Genomic DNA, 21,063 nt, shown 5'->3' with positions numbered 1-21,063 from the left:
ATTGTTGAGAGCTGAAGAATTTTCATTGATTTAAGAGAGCTGTCCACACTTTTAGATTCACCTAAAAGGTCCTATTCCATTCATTGTGCTAGAGCTTTCAGAAATGTGACTACACTTGGGAAAGGACAGCAGCTTTAGCAGAAAATCCAGTGGTATGAAATGCACCAAAATGCATTTTCTAACTTCTTATGCTCACGAATATCAAGTTACAACTCTGCTGCATCAGCAGCGAGGGGACACTTCAGAAACATACCAGCATCAATGTCACAGAACAGAACAGAAAAGCATCCCCACCAGCACTAGTTTGGCAGAGAGGAGCCAAACTCAGTGGGATTGCTCTCTAGGGAACAGCAGTGGTGATCACAGGAGTGTCTTCAGGTGCTCTGGTGTGGTCTGGAAAAAGCCTTTCCTGAGGCTTTTGGAGCCATGTAGGGGCTGTAGGGAGATCCACAAGATTCACCTCTTTGGGGTTGACTTCTGCAGCCCATCTCCCTGTTTTGAGGAGTGGTTCTTTTCTGGATTAATACCACTGCCTCCTATCAGTGCTGCTACAGTCACATTAAAGCTTGAATAATTCTCCATCTGGCATCAGTAGTACTTTTCTAATTAATAGGTTTAATCATTAATGTTCTAAGGAATATATTGTAATATTAGCTGTTTAAATATTAGCCTAAACTATGCTTTTATAAAGATGAGTTTACAGCAATTTAGTAGGATAGCTGCAATGAGGAAGTAAATTTATGTTGTCCTGTACTGATGTTGTTCCATGCTAGGCAGCTTGTACCTAGAATAGAGAACATAATTCGGCATCATAAATAGATTAATTAATGTTAATTTAATGATGATGACGATAGTTACCATGATGATAATTTTATTAAAAGATGGTGGAAAAGCAGTTAATTGATGCCATGGTATTTTATTATTCTTGTTATGGTCTCTCTAAGTAAAACTATCCTTTTAAAACCAGTGTTGTTGTTATAGATTATAAGCACTTCATAGAAATGAGTTTGAATGCTACTAGTATTACTGTTACACTGCAATCTGGAGTTTTTACACAGGCAAAATTCCATGTCCTAGTAAGGACTAAGGGCCAGCTCAGCTTGGGACACCTACTGTTAATTCATTCCTTACTCCTAAACTCTGAGGACTTTTCCCAGGAGCAATGATCAAATCCAAGGGCATTTTGTTGATAACCTGGATCCTAGTTCATTTTTATGCTAATTCACAATATTAACCAAACAGCTAAATCTTAATCTTGGTGTTTGTCTGTATGCCTCATTTAAGAGGCATTAATTAGTTGTGACTATGGTGTACAGTTAGGATTCCTGCTGCACTTTTTTTTTTTTTTTTTGGTAAAGCACAGCTCGGGAGAAGGTACCTTTTCTAAGATAGATTAATGGTTAAATCATTCACTGAAATCCTCCCAAATTCTAGCTTAGTTTCCAAATGTGGTGGATCAAAATGTATGCTCTCCCAGTAAAAATATTTCTGGAAATTTCGTTGTACACAGTAATATTAAACTTAGTATATTTTGAAGAGAGGCTATTGAAATAAATGGCTTGCAGTAATGAATTAAGAAACATTGAAACATTGTAAGAAATATAACAATTTTCAGACTACTGCTATGTGTATTACTTAGAAATTTGTTTAGAGCATGTTTGTGTGTCCCCCTTCAGGTGCCCACTTCATGCACTCCAAGTGGAAGTAACTGCTGCTAATGCAAAGCGCTGTAGCTCAGCTGCTTGCTAACATAAACCACTAGGAACACACAACTTTAATCTGACTTTCCCAGTAAATATGGAGTTTGGTTTCTCACTGCTGTGCTAATGTTTAAAGCTCTGAAAAGCATGGCTCACCTACCTGTGAGAATGCTTGTTCTTCCATGGTGACTCATGCTACTGGGATCATGAAGCAGTTCTGTTAGAAGAGCAAGCTTTTTTCCTGCAGTTCCAAGACACTCCTTGCCACGTCAGTGGAAGTGAGCCCTGATCTTGCCACCTTCTGAACTAGAGAGAAGCTCCGTCTCCTGAGCCTTCAGCAACTCAGGAAAAAAAGCTACACAGTCTATGAATTATATCCCCCTAAATCTTATCCTTCTGACAGGATCAGAAGTGGAAGAAATTTCTGCACTCGCGTTTCAGAAACAGCATTGAGAGAACAGTGTTGATTAAGTTTATATGACCTAATGCATGTTGTTTGCTAACCTTGTTTGCTTTTTCCCTGTCCAACTGCATCAAACAATTAAAACCACTGCACGCAGAGATCTTAGAGTCAATTCTATGCACATGAACTAGTGGACTTGAACAGAGTCAGCTGTGAGCAGTTGTATCAATGAAACAGTTTCGGACACACTTTTTCTAGGAAAAGGGGATAGCCTGAAATAATATCCCTTTTTTTCTTTGTCAGGTTTTGCTGTTAATTTTGGGATTCCATAAATCAAGGGTGTTAGAGTTTCAAGTGCTAGTGTAGTTTGGGTAGGCATCTTGTCTAAATGGATTTAAAATCTGTTTGCAAGCTGCGCCTCCTAATCTTCTTAAAATAATTTTGACAAGAGGGTTAATGCTTATTAGTACCTGTCAGCTAGTGCACAGTAAAAAAAAAGGAATGGGTGAAAATCTTACTTGAAATATTTCAAAAGGGAGCTGTTGTAGTTGGTTGTGGTTTGAAGTGTTAAGAGGATGCCACTGTGATGTAGAAGCAACTGTATACACCAGAGAGTTATTATTCTCATCTGTAGTTAATAAGGGCAAGCTGGAGTATAAATGAGGATAGAGATTTAATCCCTTCTAGACTTAATTCAATAAGAAAGATGAGAGACAGAGATTCAATGTGAGTAGCATCTGGGCTTCTTTCTTGAGACAAATATTTGGATCCTTTAAGTCTTTGATTCTAAAGAGGAATCTTTAATTTTTCTTTTTTTTTTTTTTTTTGTGAGAAGGAGTGCTTAAACTGTGGATGTAACAATGAGATGATAAAGATATGTATTTGTGAACTTAGTCTTTGTTCATTGTAAGCTACCTGACTTCTGTTCATTTAGAAGCTCATCCACTGGCTAAAAGAACATTCTGTCAGTAAAATTAACGGACAGCATTCGAGTGAATGATAGGTTTAATGATTGCTGCCAGTCTTCTATCTTTCTGGTAGCCCTTTATACATAAATGATTTCTGCATCTGATCCAGCATGATCTTCTAGGAATGTTCTATGTTTCTGTGCATAGTGGTAGGCATTTAGTCTGTTATGAAAGATTCTTTCTAATGTTCTCAGCGAGTGCTTAGCTTACCTGCTGATTCATAATGTTTGACAATCACATTTAAAGTGTATGTTATGGAGCTAATTCACTTTAGTTTCATAAATATCTAGTAGTTTTCTGAACCTGCTGAACTGCTGGTCCATATGCTACTTTGCTGGAGGGAGTTCTACAATTTTATTTTCCTTGAAATCTTGGTTTTTTTAAAGGTGTTACTGTCACAGGTTTTAAATATTTTAAGTATTTGTATTAAGGCTCTTTACTCTTACTAATGAAGAGTTTAGATTCTTGCTTGCATATTTAATTTGTCCAACATTAAGAGACAGGAACTGCATAAAAGAGAATGTACTTTAATAAAGTTGTCTTTCTTGCTTGCAAGTGAGTAAACAGAACACTAAAGTTAGTTTGTACCCAGTGAAATGCCCAAGAGATATGGATATAGGAGTTACTGCTGATACCATAATCTTTTTGCCAGATAGATAGCTTCTATTTTGGGCACCGATTCCACAGACCTTTTGTATGTTTGGACATCTGATTTGTCGTGTTCCTGTATAAACTTGCAACTATGTCTCATTGTAAGCTCTGTAAGGACTGTGTAATTACTGCAGCAGGACTTCAGTGTTAAATGAAGCTTCTGGACACTGCCGCTGTTGATAATAATTATGCTCAAGTTGATAACAGTCAGTTGTTAGGATGTTTTGGAAGGGTTTTGTAGAGGAATGCAGTGGGTTGATTAACATTGATAATATACAGCTGTAGCCTTGCCTCGAAGGCATTGGGTTGATTGACATGGATGATGTGCAGCTGTAGCTTGTTCCTACTTAGCTTTAGTTAAGTAGTTTAATAGCACTGAGGATTGTGGGACACTGAGGTGGTTGGATGGAGGAGGGGTAGTGTAGTCTGGCCTTTGGAGGAAGGCGATACAGCACGGGCTGTAGAATCTGACTGATGGTAAAAGTCTTTTTGCAGCCTGCTGATTTGTTTGTGCTGCAACAATTTGTGCCCCGTGTGAGGCTGAGTTGGACTCCAACTACAATAGGGTTTCATTATGTACCTGTGAAATGGATTTTAATTGATTTATGTTATAATGTAACATTAAAGCAAACATTTGTAAGTTTGGTGCATGCAGATGGGGAAGTTTCTCTGATGAAGCCGTTGAGAATTTTGTCCTTTGTTTTCTTGCAGACCGTTGGAACGTTCCAGTGAAGATGTAGATATAATATTTTCACGACTGAAAGAAGTGAAAGCTTTTGAGAAATTTCACCCAAACCTTCTCCAGCAGATATGTCTCTGTGGATATTATGAAAATCTGGAAAAAGGAATTACATGTAAGAGAGCTTCACATGATGATCTATTTTATGTGAAAAAATTGGGGGTTAGTTGGGATTGTCTCTAGGAGATTGAAGAAAGAGCACAATCAGTGGAACAGCCATAAAAACGTTTGCAGCCATAGTCATGGGGGAAGGCAGGACTAAAGTACTGCTTGCTCTACAAATACAGTGTGTAATGAATCTATGGCAACAAGGAACGCACTGGATTTAGGACTATGCTACTGTTTCGTTGAAAGATTAGAAAAAAGTCATTTCACTTAAATCTCGTTTTTCCCCTGTAAATGTATTATTGATCTCTTTTGTAGGTGTATTGTGATGTCAGGGGCAAAAGCCTATCACTTATGCATATCATTAATAGGATGTGGTTTGCAGTTGCTCTTGGTAACGCAAGACAGATTTGCAGAACTGTGTACTGCTGTGGGGTACAACAGCTCTGTGCTTGCTCTGGCAGCCCGTGTGCCAGATGAAGGTGGACAGCCGTACTTGGTCTGTGAAGCTGAGATGGAAATAAGTGGTGGACCTGAGATGGGAATTTGTGAGTTCCCAGAGCCGTACCATGGGAATAGTTGATGGAGACCTGTGGTCTTTAGTAGAGTCTCAGGTACCCCTCAAGTAAATTTAGCATGCTTTAGTCACACAGCACTGGAGTTTGCTTAGAGTAATAGGAATTCTAATGGTCTGTAATCACACAGTTGGAATGCCTGAACATCAAAGTCCTGCAGCTGCTTCTCAGCCAGAACTTTTACGGAAGTCAGTGGAAGCTGTGTCTGCATCAGAAGATTCTGAATTTCAAAGGGATAATGTTCAGAAAGTCTTTTTTTATTATTTTGTTTATTAACTAAGATCACAGTAAAAGAGAAGCAAACGGGATGAGTGAAGCAATTCTATGTGGTTTCATTGTTTCTGTACCGTATCGACCAGTTTACTAAAATACATGCTTTCCAGTGTAATTTGAAATATTATTGTAATCATAAGTAACTAGTCTGATATGCCAAATTCTATAGTGCCAGTAGTATGACTACAGTGGTACACTAATATGAGGGAAAATATTTGTTAATGTTGTTAAACTTAAGGAGATAGCTCTTATTTACAAGATTTCATCTTTCCAGTATTCCGTCAGGGTGATATTGGGACGAACTGGTATGCTGTTCTGACAGGATCACTGGATGTGAAGGTTTCTGATACAAGCAACCACCAGGTAAAATAGATTTTTCATTGAAACCATCCAGTCAGTAGTACTAAGAAAGAGTATGACATACTGAGGTAGATAATGACAACATATATTGTACAGGTATTTCGTCTTGTCACAATCTCTGAGTCTCATTTAGTTTTAGTTGTCCTGTGTCTGTGGAGGCAAATCATGCCGTTGATTCCAAAAAACCTGAAATGTAATGCTCTAGAAAGGTGTCTACATTTTAATATGAAACAAGACTCCTCTGTCTTTTCTAATAATGTCATATGAAGTGAAGCTGAAGATATAAGAGTTGTTAATTCATTCCCTGGAAATATTTTAATTCATGCCTTGCTCAGAAAGTTCAAACCAAACCTACCAACAGTGCAGTCTTATAACAGCATACTGCAGTCTCCACTGCAAGAATGGGTATCATAGTAATAGCAGAGTATTGGAACTGCTGCCATGTTAGACCAGAAGGCTGGAGGTAATACCTGTTCAGTGGTAAGAAACAGAAGAACAAGTAAAATTCCCCCCCAACTGCAAGCAATTTCTCATATCTTGGCACTCCTGGATTTACAAAATTGGAAATATAGAGTAAATACAAAAAAAAGAAGTATAAGATTTCTTCTGGGAATAGTCTCCCACACATGTTGTCTAATGTCATGCTGACAAGTCAAGTACTTCCTGGTGTGAGCTTTGTCTTCTGGCAAGGCATCACGTCCCATTCCCTACTTCCATGTTTGAGATCTGGGATTGTCCCATCAAGTAGCCTAGCATGGGGTTGTACCTCTGACATGTTACTCGTACCTTCACATGAGTGGTGTAGCTATCCTGGACCTGAAGTATAACACGACCTGTTTTTCCTACCTTGACTGAATATAGCATGCGTGGGGTGGTGTATTCTTTGCTCAAAGTTTGGCTGACTGGAGAAGATTTCTTGCTCATAGCAGACTTACAGAAATTAGATTTTTTCACTTTGTTGAGCACTGTATCACCAGCGAAATTGGGTCAGAATGCAAGTCAGGACAGTGTGTGAGCTCTAGGTCTTTCTACTTCTTACAGTAAAATGATAGCTACAAAAGGGACTTCCTTCATATAATTATTTTTGGCAGCCTCTTTACTGTGCTAAGTAGAGACTGATTGAGAGTATAATTAGCCTATTTTGAGCAATTCTCAGCATGGCCTGGCTGTCATTAGTATTGTCACAATTTGGAACGGTACTGGGCTCTTATGAGACCCTTTTCTGTGCAGGTCTAAAGCAATCAGGAATATTTTCTGGTGTTTGCCAAAAGATGGCACTATGCTGTTGTTAAGGTCCAAAGTTCTTTACTGAATGAGAAAAAAAATATATCCACAAAAGTATTCTGGATGAGGAAGTTAAATTTAAAGTCTGTTTGGAGTGTTGCTCCATTTTAGCCTTTTAAGAAATGTAATGTAAATGTTTTTTTTCTACTTGTTCAAGTTTACTGGATTTTCCTACCAATAGGAAACTGCAGAACTACAATTCATGTAGCTGTAGTTCTAGAAATTATATTCTGCAGTAATTTCTTAACTTCATGTTTCCTTGTCACAGGAACAATGAACTGAATTCTTACGGCTGCCTAGTTCTCTTATGATAGAGCCTCACTGCCGAAAGGACAGCAGCTCATGCATTTACCATTCCAGTTCTTGTTAAGTTTGGTGGTTGCAGACTTCTAAATAGTATTTGAGTCTAATATTTTCTCTGGTTTTCCTCCAGCTTGGTGTTTGTAGAATGTCCCTCCTTGGTCTGCTCCTTGTCCTGCCTTTAACCTCCTAGGTGCCCTGTTCCAGTCTTGTCAGTACCCCTTGTTGGCATGGTACTAGCTATTCTTGAGCTTGAAGTACTTGCTAGCGCTCCCTGCCTACTGTGCTCACTACAAACCCAGACGATGGAGGAAGTACAGTGTAGCTCCATAGGCAGGCAGCTCTGACAGACTCAGTTGCTGTAATTGTGCCAGCAAATTTCAGCTAGGAATGGATGACCAGTTGTGAAGATGAAAGGATGCTTGTAACCTATCTTGGAGCGCATTTTCCAACAACAGCACTCAGGAGCCAAAAGTTCATTCACAATGTCATAGTAATTATTAATTGCTCTGCCATTACTATGATACCATAAATTGCACAAATGCTAATGAGAAACTTCCAACAGAGCAGAAGAGATACAGAAGTTTGCTTGAGTTTACAAGTTTAGAAGTTTGGAGTCTCATGTAAATGTACAGAAAGAGTCTGACATCTTTCCTAGGAAGAGAGAAGCTAACTTTGTATTTAGGTTTCTGTTGTTTAAAAAGATGTAAGACATGACTAATAATTTTTTAATACTTAAGATGAGTGGGAGGTTGTACTCAATGACCTCCCGAGTTTTCCTGCAGCTTGAATTATCATATGATTATATGTTGATGCCTAAAGTGTTAATGTAAATACAGAAAATCAATTCTCTTGATTAAAAATTAGTCCTGCTTTACTAGGTGTTTATCTGTCTGCCCAGGGGAGTTAAATTTCAGCAAGCCTGGGAATAAATACATTGTGTAGCAGCTACCATGTGCTATCTCTTTATGCAGTCAGCCTTGGTGTTTGGTAGCTTTTGCCTATAAAAATGCAGTAAGTTATTGTGCACTTGCTGTTTACTAAGAATGTCTTAATGGCCTTTACTCCTACAGAGGCATGTAGTTACATCTTGCACTAGAAATTATATCTAAAAGCACTAATGAATCAATGCTTCAATGTAGCTAGTGAAGTATTAATTCATACACGTTCTTGCTGCACATTAGCTTACTTACGCAGGCCCCTGTGATTTCTCACAAAAAGTGTTAGTAATACTGATTAGGACCAAGTTAAGAATTCATATAAAGAGAAATATAAACACTACCTATTTTTTTCTGTTATGATAGGAGGAAGCATTCCATGTACTGATTTAAATGTTTTAATAAAGCAAAACACGAATACTTAGGATTTCATAGATAGGTCTTGCTTTCACGTATGTAGAAAAACCTTCTGACTGCTTGCAGAACTGTATTATGTCACAAGAGGGCAGTGTTACAATACATAACAAACGGCGTATGGTCAATGTTTAATACTAAAATGACTAGTTTGAAAGCCATATTCAACTAATTACAATATATCTGTTTTAAAGAGTTTGACCAGAGCAGATTTCTCTGTTACTGTTGGTTCTGTTCCACTGCGGTGGTAAAATATGCTAGCTGCTGCTGATCATGGTGGTAATTTAATTTGCCATTGAAATGGATAGAGATCTGACAGGATTACTCATCTAGTGCATTGAGTGGTGGCTGGTCTGCTTTTGCTTTCTATACTCTTTTCTATACTAAATTTATTAATTTTCTGGGTATTCAACAATCAAGAAGAGACTGAAGATCACTTTTTTTTTTTTTAAAGTAAAAATGTCACACTATGAATTGAAGAGGTAAGTGTAATGAACTGTGTTGGTCTTGTCTCAACTTATTTGTAGCAAATACCCTGATAAATATTGTACTTAAGTCACACAAAGACTTAGTCAGTCCCCTGCAAAACAAACAGAAAATGCAGCCTCTTCAGAATCTATCAGAAAGAGGCCTTTGCCCTCAGTTATGAACAGATTCTGAATTTAATTTTTTTTGGCACTGTTACCTACTCAATGTTACAACCAAGGTATATAGTAATAAAAGGCACTCTTAGAGATATTCCTAGTTTGGTGGTGGTGTAAATATACTGCTGACTGCCTTGTGTATGTTTAATTTTTGAACCCTGTTTTTAAAACAAAACCCTGTTTTAAAAACAAAAGTTCTAACAGATAACTGTTGGTAACATCTCAGCATAAAGCTGGGAATAAATGCATTATGACAAAAGCATCAGTGTGACAGTTTTCTCAGATTCTGCAGCATTGTGTTTTGCTGAATTAGATTCAGAGCTTTTCACCCCAAATGATTATGATTTATATTCCTATCTGATAAAACAGGAAGGCACAAAGAGAAGAAAGACAAAGACCAAATAGCAGTTTGATCTGCAGTTTTGCTGTAGTATGCCAGCTGAATCAGTGTATGTGCTGGGGGATATTGCTAGTTTGTCTTGCCTGTGTTTTTAGTGGAGTTTTTTTGAGCTGATCAGTTTTTAAAAATAGACCAAACTTTAGAAACAATTAGCCTTTTATAGAAAAGCTTTAAAGGAGGAGCTGTGTGTGCTTGGGTGGTACAGCAGTGTCAGTTGTAGGAAGATGCAGAGGGCTGGGGATCAAAAGCCAAGTGAGTTGGTGGGGTTGCTGAGAAGAATGTGAAGAAAGAGGTTCAGCTGTCCCTGTAAGAGGGGGAAGCATTTCCTGGCTGTTTGAAACTGAGGACAAAGCAGGTATGTGTTAAGATGAAGTGGAAGCAAGGAAGGGAATTTAAGCAGGACAGTCCTTGCAATATTGCATTCTGCATGTAAATGCCATTATATGTGCATGAAAACAGTAATTTTGTATTTTGGAGATTACCTATGTGAAGTTGTGACATAGGTTTGTGCTATATTCTGTAGCAGGGGTCCTCAAACTTTTTAACCAGCGGGCTGGCGTGTGGATGAAGTGGCAGGCGGTCATCTGCGGCTGCTTGGTTTCCCCCCTCAGCCCCCAGCGGGGCTGGGGGTGGGTGGGGCGGGGGGGTTCTGTAAATACCGGGGGCCAGATTGAGGACCCTGGGGGGCCGTATCCAGCCCGCGGGCCATAGTTTGAGGACCCCTGGTCTGTAGTGTAAATATGCCCAAGATAGCTAGCTTTAAATTATATGGTTTGAGAACTGCTCTACCAATTCTGACACAGAGGTTGGCTGCACAAGTACTCAGCTGAGAAGCAGGGTGTGTTTTCCTATGCTGAGCTCCACAGTGTTGTAGTTGTACTAATTTTGGTTTTGAATTTAGCTTATTGAAAGGTAATATAGAGAAATCATTTCTGTCTGCCAGGTAACCTAGGAAAAAGTTCAAGACATTGCAGGTAGCTTTTAGAGCTATAGAAAAGTATGGAAATAATGAATGTTATTACAGTCCCATTAATCTGTCTGTAAATATTTTACTTAGGAGCTAGGAGAGAAGTTGGTCACAATCTTAGAAGTATGCTTCCTTTGAGCAAATCACTTTGTCTTATGTATAAAGAGGATGGCCTATCGTATGTTGGCAAACTGCAGTTCTATTGTGGGAGTAGCAGTTTGATAAGGATTTCCTTTCTGAATGGCTGAAACATACTGCAGTTGAGGTAATCGAACAGTAAGTCCCCTTCAAAATAAACAGAAAATGCAGCCTGTTTAGAATCTATCAGAAAGAGGTCTTTACCCTCAGTTATGAACAGGTTCTGAATTTATTTTTTTTGACGCTGTTACCTACCCAATGTTACAAACAAGGTATATAGTATATTGAATTTATAGAACTGATAGTTTACGTTCATGTGAACCCTTTGGTTTCTCTGTTATAAAAGGAAATTTTTGCTCAGGACAAACTGAACTGTGTCAAAGTAATAATAAGCAAACTTCAAAATGCCAGCTTTTGCACAGCTCCAGTTAATCATGGAGATGGTATGGAGTCCTGGAGGGACACAGATGCAGGGGTGAGATAAAGGTACAAGGTGTGAGAGAATGATGAAATTAAAACTAAACTGGCTACATCAACTCCCTTATAAATTCAAAACATTGCATGAACTAAAGTTTCAAAGGAAAGTCCCCAATCCCTTTCAACCCAGAACCTGTAATTTTTTTTTCCTATTTTCTTTCTTCATTTCTCTTTCAGACACCATGGTTTTATTTACACACAGTACAAGAATTCTGTTTGCCACGTTGGAAAATAAAGTGTCACAAGTCAGGGAGGAGCATGTAGGGATGTGCCTTGTGATGGTGGGGGGAGTCAGGCAGATCCTTGTTTCTCATTCTTGTCCATTCCATAGAATGATCTTACGAATTCAATAATGTTTTAGGTTGATGTGAGGATGAAGTTTAACAGCTCTTTCACTGCATGTGTCTCACCTGCCAGTGAGTCAATGAAACTGAATACACAAACAGCCTCTGATGTGAATGCTACCATTTTATAGTGTGTTCAGTGGACCGCTATCAATGGAAACAATCTCATCTTTTTAAGTCTCTAATTCTGCCTTTTAAATAGCTGTGTGAATTTTAGCTGGTTACCAGCAGCTGGAACCCCCTGCTGCTTCTGGGATTGCAGAGGGGAACAGCAAACTGAGTTTTGAGCTGCCAGCAATCCTCCTGAAGTCTACACTGAACAGCAGGAGGTTCTTGAGTGCAAGGTTAACAGGTGTAACAGGAAATGCACACCTGATTCCCCGGGAGACTGGAGATACATGAACGTGGGGCAGAGGGAAGATGCATCTCTGAAGTCTTGAAGAAGACAGATGGGCTTGCTCCCTTGCTGGCTGTGAAACTTCATCTGTGTGGAGAGCAATGCTGGCTGGGATAAAAATCTGAAAGAACTTTCACTTGATAGAAGCCTGGACTTTACTTTAATGAATGTAGATAGGACCATTCCAGTTCCTTGACTTAACACCCCACAATGTTAATTTATTTCTCAGGCTGAACAGTTGCCTCATCAAAAGTTATCTTAGAAAGTGGTTCCTTAACCAACACCTTTCTTTTTCTCCTCTTCTCTTATCTCTCTTGGAAGAGATACTCTTTAGTGTTGTAAAGAATCAAAAAAGGTGAAGCATTTCAAGAGTTTGGTTTTTTTGGAGGGAGGGAAGGGAATGAGAAAGAAGTTGGAACTTTATTTAGAAAGTTAAGAATAATGTACTGGAGACTTGGACATCAAATTTCATGTGAGCAGTAGGCACATTTTCTTTGTAGCTCCTTTGAGTGCAATTGTGAGTATAGTAGCATGCATATAGTGTTTCAGCTCTGAAAGGTAAGCTTGTTAAGGCACAACTTTAGTCTATAACCTCTACTATAGACTATAGAGACCTCTGTTTAGGTGCCTAGGTGCTTATTCATAAATGTTTTTTCTTTTAAACAGTGCCTGTTCATATTTGCCTTCCTTGAAAATTTATTTCTGACAGTTGGTAAATTCTTCCTAGATCCTTTCTGAGACATAATTGATTTTGTTTTCCTGAACACATAATTTTATATGGTAAAATCTGAGCAAAAGCAATTTGCTATGGTTCAGGGAACTGGACTATTATGGGCATTTGTCTTTGTAATGCAATTATAAAGCTACTAACTTGATCTTAATAACATTTGCCTATTACCACTTATTAGATGCATGAAAGGAAAACAATGCAATTTTAAATACAGAAAATGATGCTGAAGTATGCTCATGCTTCTCTCCTGGATTATCAGCCACAAAGATGTAGCAGATGGGATGGCAAAATCTTCTGCTTTTATTTTTGTAGATGTTTCACGAATCAGTTTTAGAATTAAATTCTATTTATAATGTTGTATTAAGTAAAACTAGCATATTTTTAATATGTTTATGTATATTTGTGTGTGTGTATGATTTCCTTAGGTGCAGTTTGTATCAATTGAAATTATGAATGCTGTTGCTATTTTTTTCATTACTCAAAACACAGTCAGTTAAGGCCCAACTTAGAGATGTAGGTAAGTGTTCAGCTTCAAGCCTGTACTCAGGAACGTAGCAACTTGTAAGCCTAAAACAGAAAATGTATCTAAAAATCTTGATCAGCAAGTTATTTAATTGCTGGTAGTCTATTTTTTTTCTACAATAGCTCATAATTAATATTGGAACTATTACAGAGGAGTTCCTGGCCAAGGGGATTGATTTAGACATCTTTCCATCACATGAATGGCATGTGCTCATACAGACTTTTTTGAAGTGGACTTTGCTGCATGTTTGGGACCATCCTGAGTCCTCTGTTCCAGGTTATTTTGGACTTCGAGTTCTCTTGAAATCTCTGACTTATGTGAAAATATTATTGTTCTTTGTCTGGCACTTAATTGGTAGGCATCCATTAACATTTGAGATGGTTGAACTGCACGACTGTGTTGCTCACAGACCTTGTACAATAAAGAAATGCATTATAAATACAAGAAGATAGTATAATTGAAAGTTAGGATTACTGAGAAAACATAACTGTCACCTTTTCTTTCTGATGAGGGTAGCCAATGTAGGGCAGAAATTTATATTCCAAGATTGCATTTCTGATTTCTCTCACATTTTTAAAGAATCTCATCATTGCAACAGTCTTTAGAGGCAGATGAACAGAGGTCATAACCTTCTTCCAAAGATAAAGGTGACTTTTGTGTTCTCTGCTTTGCAGACAGAAGTGTCTATTTCAACTGGTCATAGAAAATGGAAGTAATGCTTGCTTCCACATTGAAGATTCATGTTTTGTTAATCATCATATTGACTTTTTGTTGGCATTTTTAGTTAATATTCTTTTAAAGCAAATTGCTGGAAAACCATGAGGCAGTGCTATTAGAAAATGCGACATAAAGACTCTTAAAACATCCCGGAATATTTAATGTCCTTTTATTTTTGATTCAAAGGATGCTGTGACAATATGCACTTTGGGAATAGGAACTGCTTTTGGAGAGTCCATTCTGGATAACACTCCTCGCCATGCTACTATCGTTACCCGAGAACATAGCGAGCTCCTTCGAATTGAGCAGAAGGACTTTAAAGCACTTTGGGAGGTAAATTCAGTTTTATTTGCAGTTTATGCAGAAAAAGTGATACAATGTTTGAAGTCTTTATAATGAAATATAAGCACATTTATACTGTAAGCGAGGTAATAATTCTTTTAAATTAGTTTGGATAAAAAGTTATTTTTTCTTAGCGTTTCACGTTCTGCATGATTACATACTCTTGTATTTCTTTCTTGCAGACTTCTTCTAATGAGGTAGCATTAGTGGAATTCATTTGTATACTGCAGGTGTTGCTTTCTTGGCCTTAAACTTGCTTATGAGGAGAGTCTATCCTTAATATACTCTGGTATTATAAATTATTCTCCTTTACTCCTGTCTCATCACCAGCTGTACGAGGTTTAGAATTTGCAGATGGATCAAGATCACTTAAAAATTAAGTTACTGACTGTATGTGAATTACCCTAAAACTTTCCTTTGTGGAGAACATACTGCTGAGGTTATCAGTTTGTAATCTGTGTGTACTTTGGTATCCACACTGAGAAGACTTCATTAACACGTTACTGTGCAAAGTTATTGAACTTCAATCAGTTTGTGTTTTTGTAAGCATTACACTTGATTTAAAAAGTTCTGGAATTTGGAAGGCATCCTCTTGGCCTGGCCTATGCTGCCAGCTTGTTTTAAATGGTGACTGTACATATTTACATGTTGTTTAGAGCTGTCAGATGGTGTGACAGTGTCATAAAGTTGCAGATCTAGGGACACTGTTTAAGACATAGATGTTGGTTGTAGCATTTTGTTCAGCTTCTGTCCGAAGTGCAGACAGATGGATTTTTTTTTTTGGCTTTCTCTTTTCCTGAGAAAAAGCAGTGAGCAGTATTATACTCCAAATAATCGTCCTAAAGCAGTACCTAAAGTAAGGCAATCGGAAAGAAAGGCAAATCCACAAGTAGCTATACTGACTGAGGAAATGGCACTAGTATCACCTGTCTGCAAATACGTTGCCTTGAAAAGGTGCAGCGTGGTCAAAGCATGCAAGACTATGTGTAAATTAAATGTGCTTGCCACTGAACAGTCTCTGCTCTGACAATACCAGATTTCATCCTTGAATTGCATACCCAAAAAATGGTACAACTTATGGCTAATGTCTACAGCTAAAAAAAATGCTAGTAAAGTCTTATAGCAAATGTGAAGAAATTCACAGTGCAGTATTTTTCTGCAGTTAATGCTTTTTTCCATACAGGAACTGCATTATAGTTTTAGACCCTGGCATTAAAAGATTAAAACAGATGAGACCACTGGCTTATATAACATATACTATGCTTGCTGCTGGTTGGAAATTTTTATGTGGATAGTGCTTTACAAGCTCATGATGGAGGAGAATAAATCCAGTTGTAGGTTTCTCAAGACTATTTTTTTAAATTCACTTTTAATTGGCGTAAGCAGAGTAATTTCTGCTATGTATATGACTTCTGGTAAGCATTCAGAGATGTTAAGTTTCCTATCAGAAATACTGGGGGAGTGGAAGTTAAGTTCCCTTCTTAAAAACTGTGAACCTTAAAACAAACCTAAAGTTGTTTTAAAACAAAAATGCTTATGTGATTTGCTCTTTAATCACTAATACAATGTTATGTCTAACAGTTTTGCTGATTTTGATGAGTTTTTTGATCATAGATGCTTTTGGAAAAGTTCATGTGTTGAAAGTATTGGGAGCTGGGAGCTATCATAGGAAGCCTTAGTACGCATTTTGTATGGTGCTGATTTTATGAAATTGTGTGGTAGAGCATGTCACAGATGCTGCAGGTGTCAGTCACAGACCACAATTTAGCTTTGTGGTGTTTCTTTGTCTTTTGTGCAGTTTTACAGTGAATGCTTAAAGTATTTTGGTGTACTTTCTTTCAAGGAGGCTATCCCTGTGCTATTAGTGAGTGTAAAATTATGGCACAAAATATATGGCTTTTCTGGTTAGTCTGAGGCAGAATTAAGTTGTTCATTTTTTTCAAGGTAATATTTGTTTCCTTGTAATCTACTAGTCCCAAAATGCACATAAACTGCAGCTAAAGTATAATAAACAGACAGAAGATTATTGAAGAAAATTTCCCCAAAAGATACTAGCAATAGCAGCAGTAGTATGTTGCTGTTGTTGTTACTATTATTATTATCTGAAGAAAAGAACATACTTTTCTTTAGGGCAACTTTTTGTTATGTTATGGATGTTGTGGTGTTTTGTCTGCCTTATCCTGAGATTCAAGTATATTTGCTGTGACAAAGACCGTACGGGGAAATGGTTATTGACACAGTGTTGTGCTGTTCAGTTAAATTTTTTTTTGTTGTTTTTAATGAAAACCCACAAAAAGTCAAGAGTGGATCACAGATATTTATTGTCAGTGGTATCATGGAAAAAATTGGAAAAGGCAACATTGTCAGTGTCATTTACCAGATATGGTAAAAACTAAAATCTAGTGCATACACATTTCAACTCTCCAGACAGTGAGGAGTCAATTCCAAAAGGAAGTAGTTGCTCTGTTAAATTGTTGAATAGTTCTGAATAATGCAATACTGCAATTTAAGAACAATCTAAATAAACTGTAGGGTCGGAATTCTTAAAATAGTTACTGCTTTTATGAATGTAGGATTTTTATGATTAATAATAGTACTAAAAAAAAAAAATACATTTTGCATATAATTAAGTTTTCTGGGTTACCTCCCTCCCCTGAAATGCACTTTCAGGGAAACTTTACTTTTTTCTCTCTTTTGAGGGAAAGAACAAATGAAAAATGTCTGTTAGCTGATGAAAGATTTTTGGCCTACAGAGCATGGAAATTCCAAGACTGTAATGTTTAATATTATTTTTAGGTTGTGAATATAATCTTGGAAAATGAATTGGTATCAATTGATACAGTACTGACTTTAATTTATTGTGCAGCTAACCTGAAATGATAGGAATAAGAGCTATGAACTATCTTCCTTTATAGTAAAAATTTGTTAACACAGAAACCTATTGATGATGAAGTTTGTGTTTGCAACAAATGCTTTTCTATCCCAAATCTATGCAGTTCTTTACAGACAAATAAATATGCATATATACTTCTTTTGAAATTTTCATTACAAATCCTGAGACTAGATTGTAAGAGAGAAAGATATAATACCTATCTATTTTAGTTATTTCTAAGTGTAGAAAGACTTTGCAGAATCTCTGTAACTTCATATTATGAATTTACTGACTCTTCTGAGTTTTGTTTAAATTGAAAAGTAACTTTTTCATGTATTAGCTGTCTCTAAGAAACAGTTGTATTGATAGAATGTTTCACAGACCAGGTGTGCTTTATTAACATACTTAATCCATAATATACAGCAAAGTGTATTAATTTCTTTGAGTACAAATTATAATTGCGTGTGTACCTGAAAGGAGATTGTACTTCTGAGCAGACTGTTTTATCATTATTCTTCTGTCAGTTTTATAGATTTAAATACTGTTTAAGGAAAAGATAGGATATTCTTTATTAAAAATGTAGTAAAATGCCTTCTGTAATACACAGAACCACATATTCAATCAACCCTTTAAATACAGAAATATTTTATATGACTTTCATTTTTAACAGTCAGGGAATGCTGATCAAAACAAAAGGTATTGTCCTGATAACAACCATTACCAGTTAAAATGGCCTAGTCTTTTCTTTAATGACTGTCTGCTGAAGTAGTATCCTGTTCGGGAACATAGGTTGAACTTCTAAGCTTACTTATCCTTGGAGACTTGTTTTCAATCAATGGCTGCTCTAGCAGATTGGAGATGATGGAATCTCTGGTTAGGTTCTCAGACAGCTGAATACTGTTCTTTGATGAAGAAGCTCTAGAAGGTTATGGGAATGACTGGTGACATGCTTTTATGCAGCAATTGCCCCTGGCTTTCATCTCTGAAGAGCACTAGCAAACATGAAAAAAGTTATTTATCACTGTTGTAATACTGTGGACTTCCAAGGTGCTCTATGAATCTATAGGACGAGGTACTCTTTGTGTTGATAACTTGCTTTTTCCCTCTTTAGCATCACTGAGTGTGGTGCTAGCTACCTTGCCCAAAAAACTGTTTCAAAGCACAAAGGAAAACACATCCAAAAATAAACATGAAAGCAGAAGGCTACACGTGAGGAGCTCTGGTCATGCACATCCTGTTGGGTCACTGGGTTGCTCCACCCCTAATAGTTGGATTCTTTTAAGCAGAGGAGGAGTGAAATACATCCATTTCAGTAGTGTTATCATTACAGAAGTTCTCTGTAGTTCATCCTCAAGATTTGTGCTTTCATGCAGTTGCAAACTGATTCAAACCCAGACAGGAAGGGAGTGAATCTGCTGAGAGGTGACTTATTTTTAGAGGTCTTTCCTACCACAGTGAATTACTCAGCCTTCCTTGGATAACATACAAATAACCAATTTCCTTTTGTGTGGAATAAGATTATGTTAGAAGTTACTGAACATGCCTTGAGAAACATTTGATCTTGAGTAAATGAAGAACAACTATTACTTCGGTATACAGTAACTTTGGAGAGAGGGAGTCTTGCCCCGTAAGGTCAGAGTGAATATTTTAATTTGTTTTAATTCATATTCAGCAGCACTTATGCGTCTTGTAGTCTGATAAAATGTAGCGTAACTTGCTTCCTGCCTTTGCTCATCTGATGATAATTCAGTAGCCTGTAGCAGACTTCACTGCTCTGAAAAGATAGCTTTGGGAGAAGCAGCTTTTTTACCATCTTTGTTTTCTGAACACTGTGGATGTTAGTTTTTAATGAGCTAGTTTAAAAACAGATCCTCTGTCAGAGCAGAAGAAATCTTACATACTGTTCTGATGGAATGCGGTGTAGGAAATACGTGTATGAAATGGCACGCTGACTTAAACTTTGTAGCACTGTTCCTGAGATTTCTAAATAAGGCTTAAGTTCATCAGAATTGAGACCACAGCTCTTACTGCATTTGCGTGTAATACCAGTTTGTCTTTTTAAGGTGTATGTAATCATATCCCTTCTATCAAGGTATAATATAATCTTATACCTCATTTTTTGTGTCAGGATTATGGCAGCAGGGATTTTGAAAGCACTGTAAAATGTTAATGAAAATGAACATGTAAGGATTTTTTTGTTATATCCATATGGCCCTACTGTAAGTACATTATTTATCAAAGTATGTTACTGAATCTCTTGTAGGTGTTTTGCAGTGTGATTCAGTAGGCAGCATTTCAGAGATGCAATCTTTTACTCACCTTAGGCTGGAAAATACATGTTACATTGCTACTTGAGAATGTTCTTGCTTATTTCTCTGCTAGACTCCTGAATGCTTCAACATGTTTAAGGAGTATTAGGAATCTCATGTAAATGTCAGTAGTTTCTGATGTACCTTTTCACCAATGAGTATTCCATACCAGAAATTCTTTCCAGTTTAAGTGAGAGATTAGATTTGATCTGAGAAATTAAATATTGAGAGGGGGGGAATCAAACAAAAAATCAGATTCATGTCCAACCCTTGAGCTGTCAGCTTGATTTAAGGTATACTACTCTGCCAGTTTATAGCCCCATAATCAATTGCAGAAGTCTTTGCTCTGATTTACTGATTTCCAATAGGGAAACATAATAGAGATATAAAACTATAGTTAATAAAATATAGAATATTTAGCTTTACAGAATGGGTGATCATGTGATTTAAAATAGTGAAGTGCTTGGAGACTCACAAAAGTATAAAAAGGTGGTCTTGGAACACTCAGCTGTATTTGCCTGCTTCTGTCACACTCTCCATTGACTGCTGAAACTCTACCTTGATGATTTCTTCCTCTAATGAGGTTTTATTTGAGAAATGTGAAGTTGATCAAATTGTAAGAGCCTGTATTTGCAATGTAGCTAATACTGTGTTCACCAACCTCTCAAATAGCCATTTTGTCAGTATAAGGAAAAAATATTCCATGTTATCAGATACAGCATACAACACAAAAGGAAGTTGTGGAAGGGCCCAAGTGTGTGGAATCTGTTGCCTTATGCTGTCTGCAAATCTTCAGTTGATGACCAATTCAAATCTGTGTGCAAAGAAACAAGCTAGTGTGAGAAACATTGACAAATGAAGTGGTTAGGCAAGCAGGAGATTTTTTTTCCTAGAGTGACACATGGAAGAAAGAGGAATATAAAAAGTCCTTCTCCCCTCCCTAGCTTTAGAATATGACAGTAAACACAGAATAGGCAAGATGTGAGCAAAGCTTTGGGAATAACTAACATAACACCTTCATACCTTCTGTGTTAATACTGATAAAGCATGCAAGTGAGTAGCAGGGGAAAATTTCAAAATTGTTATGATACCAAGAAGGCCAGATTGCACTCCCAGTTTTGCTGGTGTGAATTGAGCATATTTCAGGTGAATACAGTAAAATTGCTTTGCTAAACGTGGAGCTAAGTGGGAGCAGCGTCTGGCCTTTAGTGCTTGCTGTTACATTGATTTTGACCATCCTTGTGATATGCTTTTACGGTTTTTTCTCTTGTTTTGCTTTGTCAATTTCTAATTTTAATGAGTGGTGCTCTGTCTGGTAGAGCAGATATAAATTACTATGGAATGGCATTCTATCCTCAGTAGACAGACTTACATCAGAACAAGCCATGTTTGTCAGCATAGCAAACACAGTGACTGCTGCTTTCATTCAGGTATATTAATCGCTTCATGTTTTAAAAAATGGATGCAGAATTTGTGAACGCTATTTATGACAG

General features: G+C 37.3%; 1 protein-coding gene across 2 annotated transcripts in view; it reads left to right on the top strand.

Annotated features, from left to right (window-relative positions):
• The window catches only part of RAPGEF4 (Rap guanine nucleotide exchange factor 4), a 157,254-nt gene that overhangs the window by 8,922 nt on the left and 127,269 nt on the right, over nucleotides 1-21,063 (top strand). For both annotated transcript variants that reach the window (XM_056349501.1, XM_056349500.1), the window contains exons 2-4: nucleotides 4,434-4,576; nucleotides 5,689-5,777; nucleotides 14,234-14,380. In XM_056349501.1, the coding sequence (XP_056205476.1) occupies nucleotides 4,434-4,576; nucleotides 5,689-5,777; nucleotides 14,234-14,380 (379 nt within the window). The remainder of the gene's footprint in view (nucleotides 1-4,433; nucleotides 4,577-5,688; nucleotides 5,778-14,233; nucleotides 14,381-21,063) is intronic.

The sequence above is a fragment of the Falco biarmicus genome, chromosome 8 (assembly GCF_023638135.1).
Source record: "Falco biarmicus isolate bFalBia1 chromosome 8, bFalBia1.pri, whole genome shotgun sequence".
NCBI lineage: Eukaryota > Metazoa > Chordata > Aves > Falconiformes > Falconidae > Falco > Falco biarmicus.
Note: the sequence above shows the minus strand (reverse complement) of the source record. Positions and strands in the feature narration are given on the sequence as shown.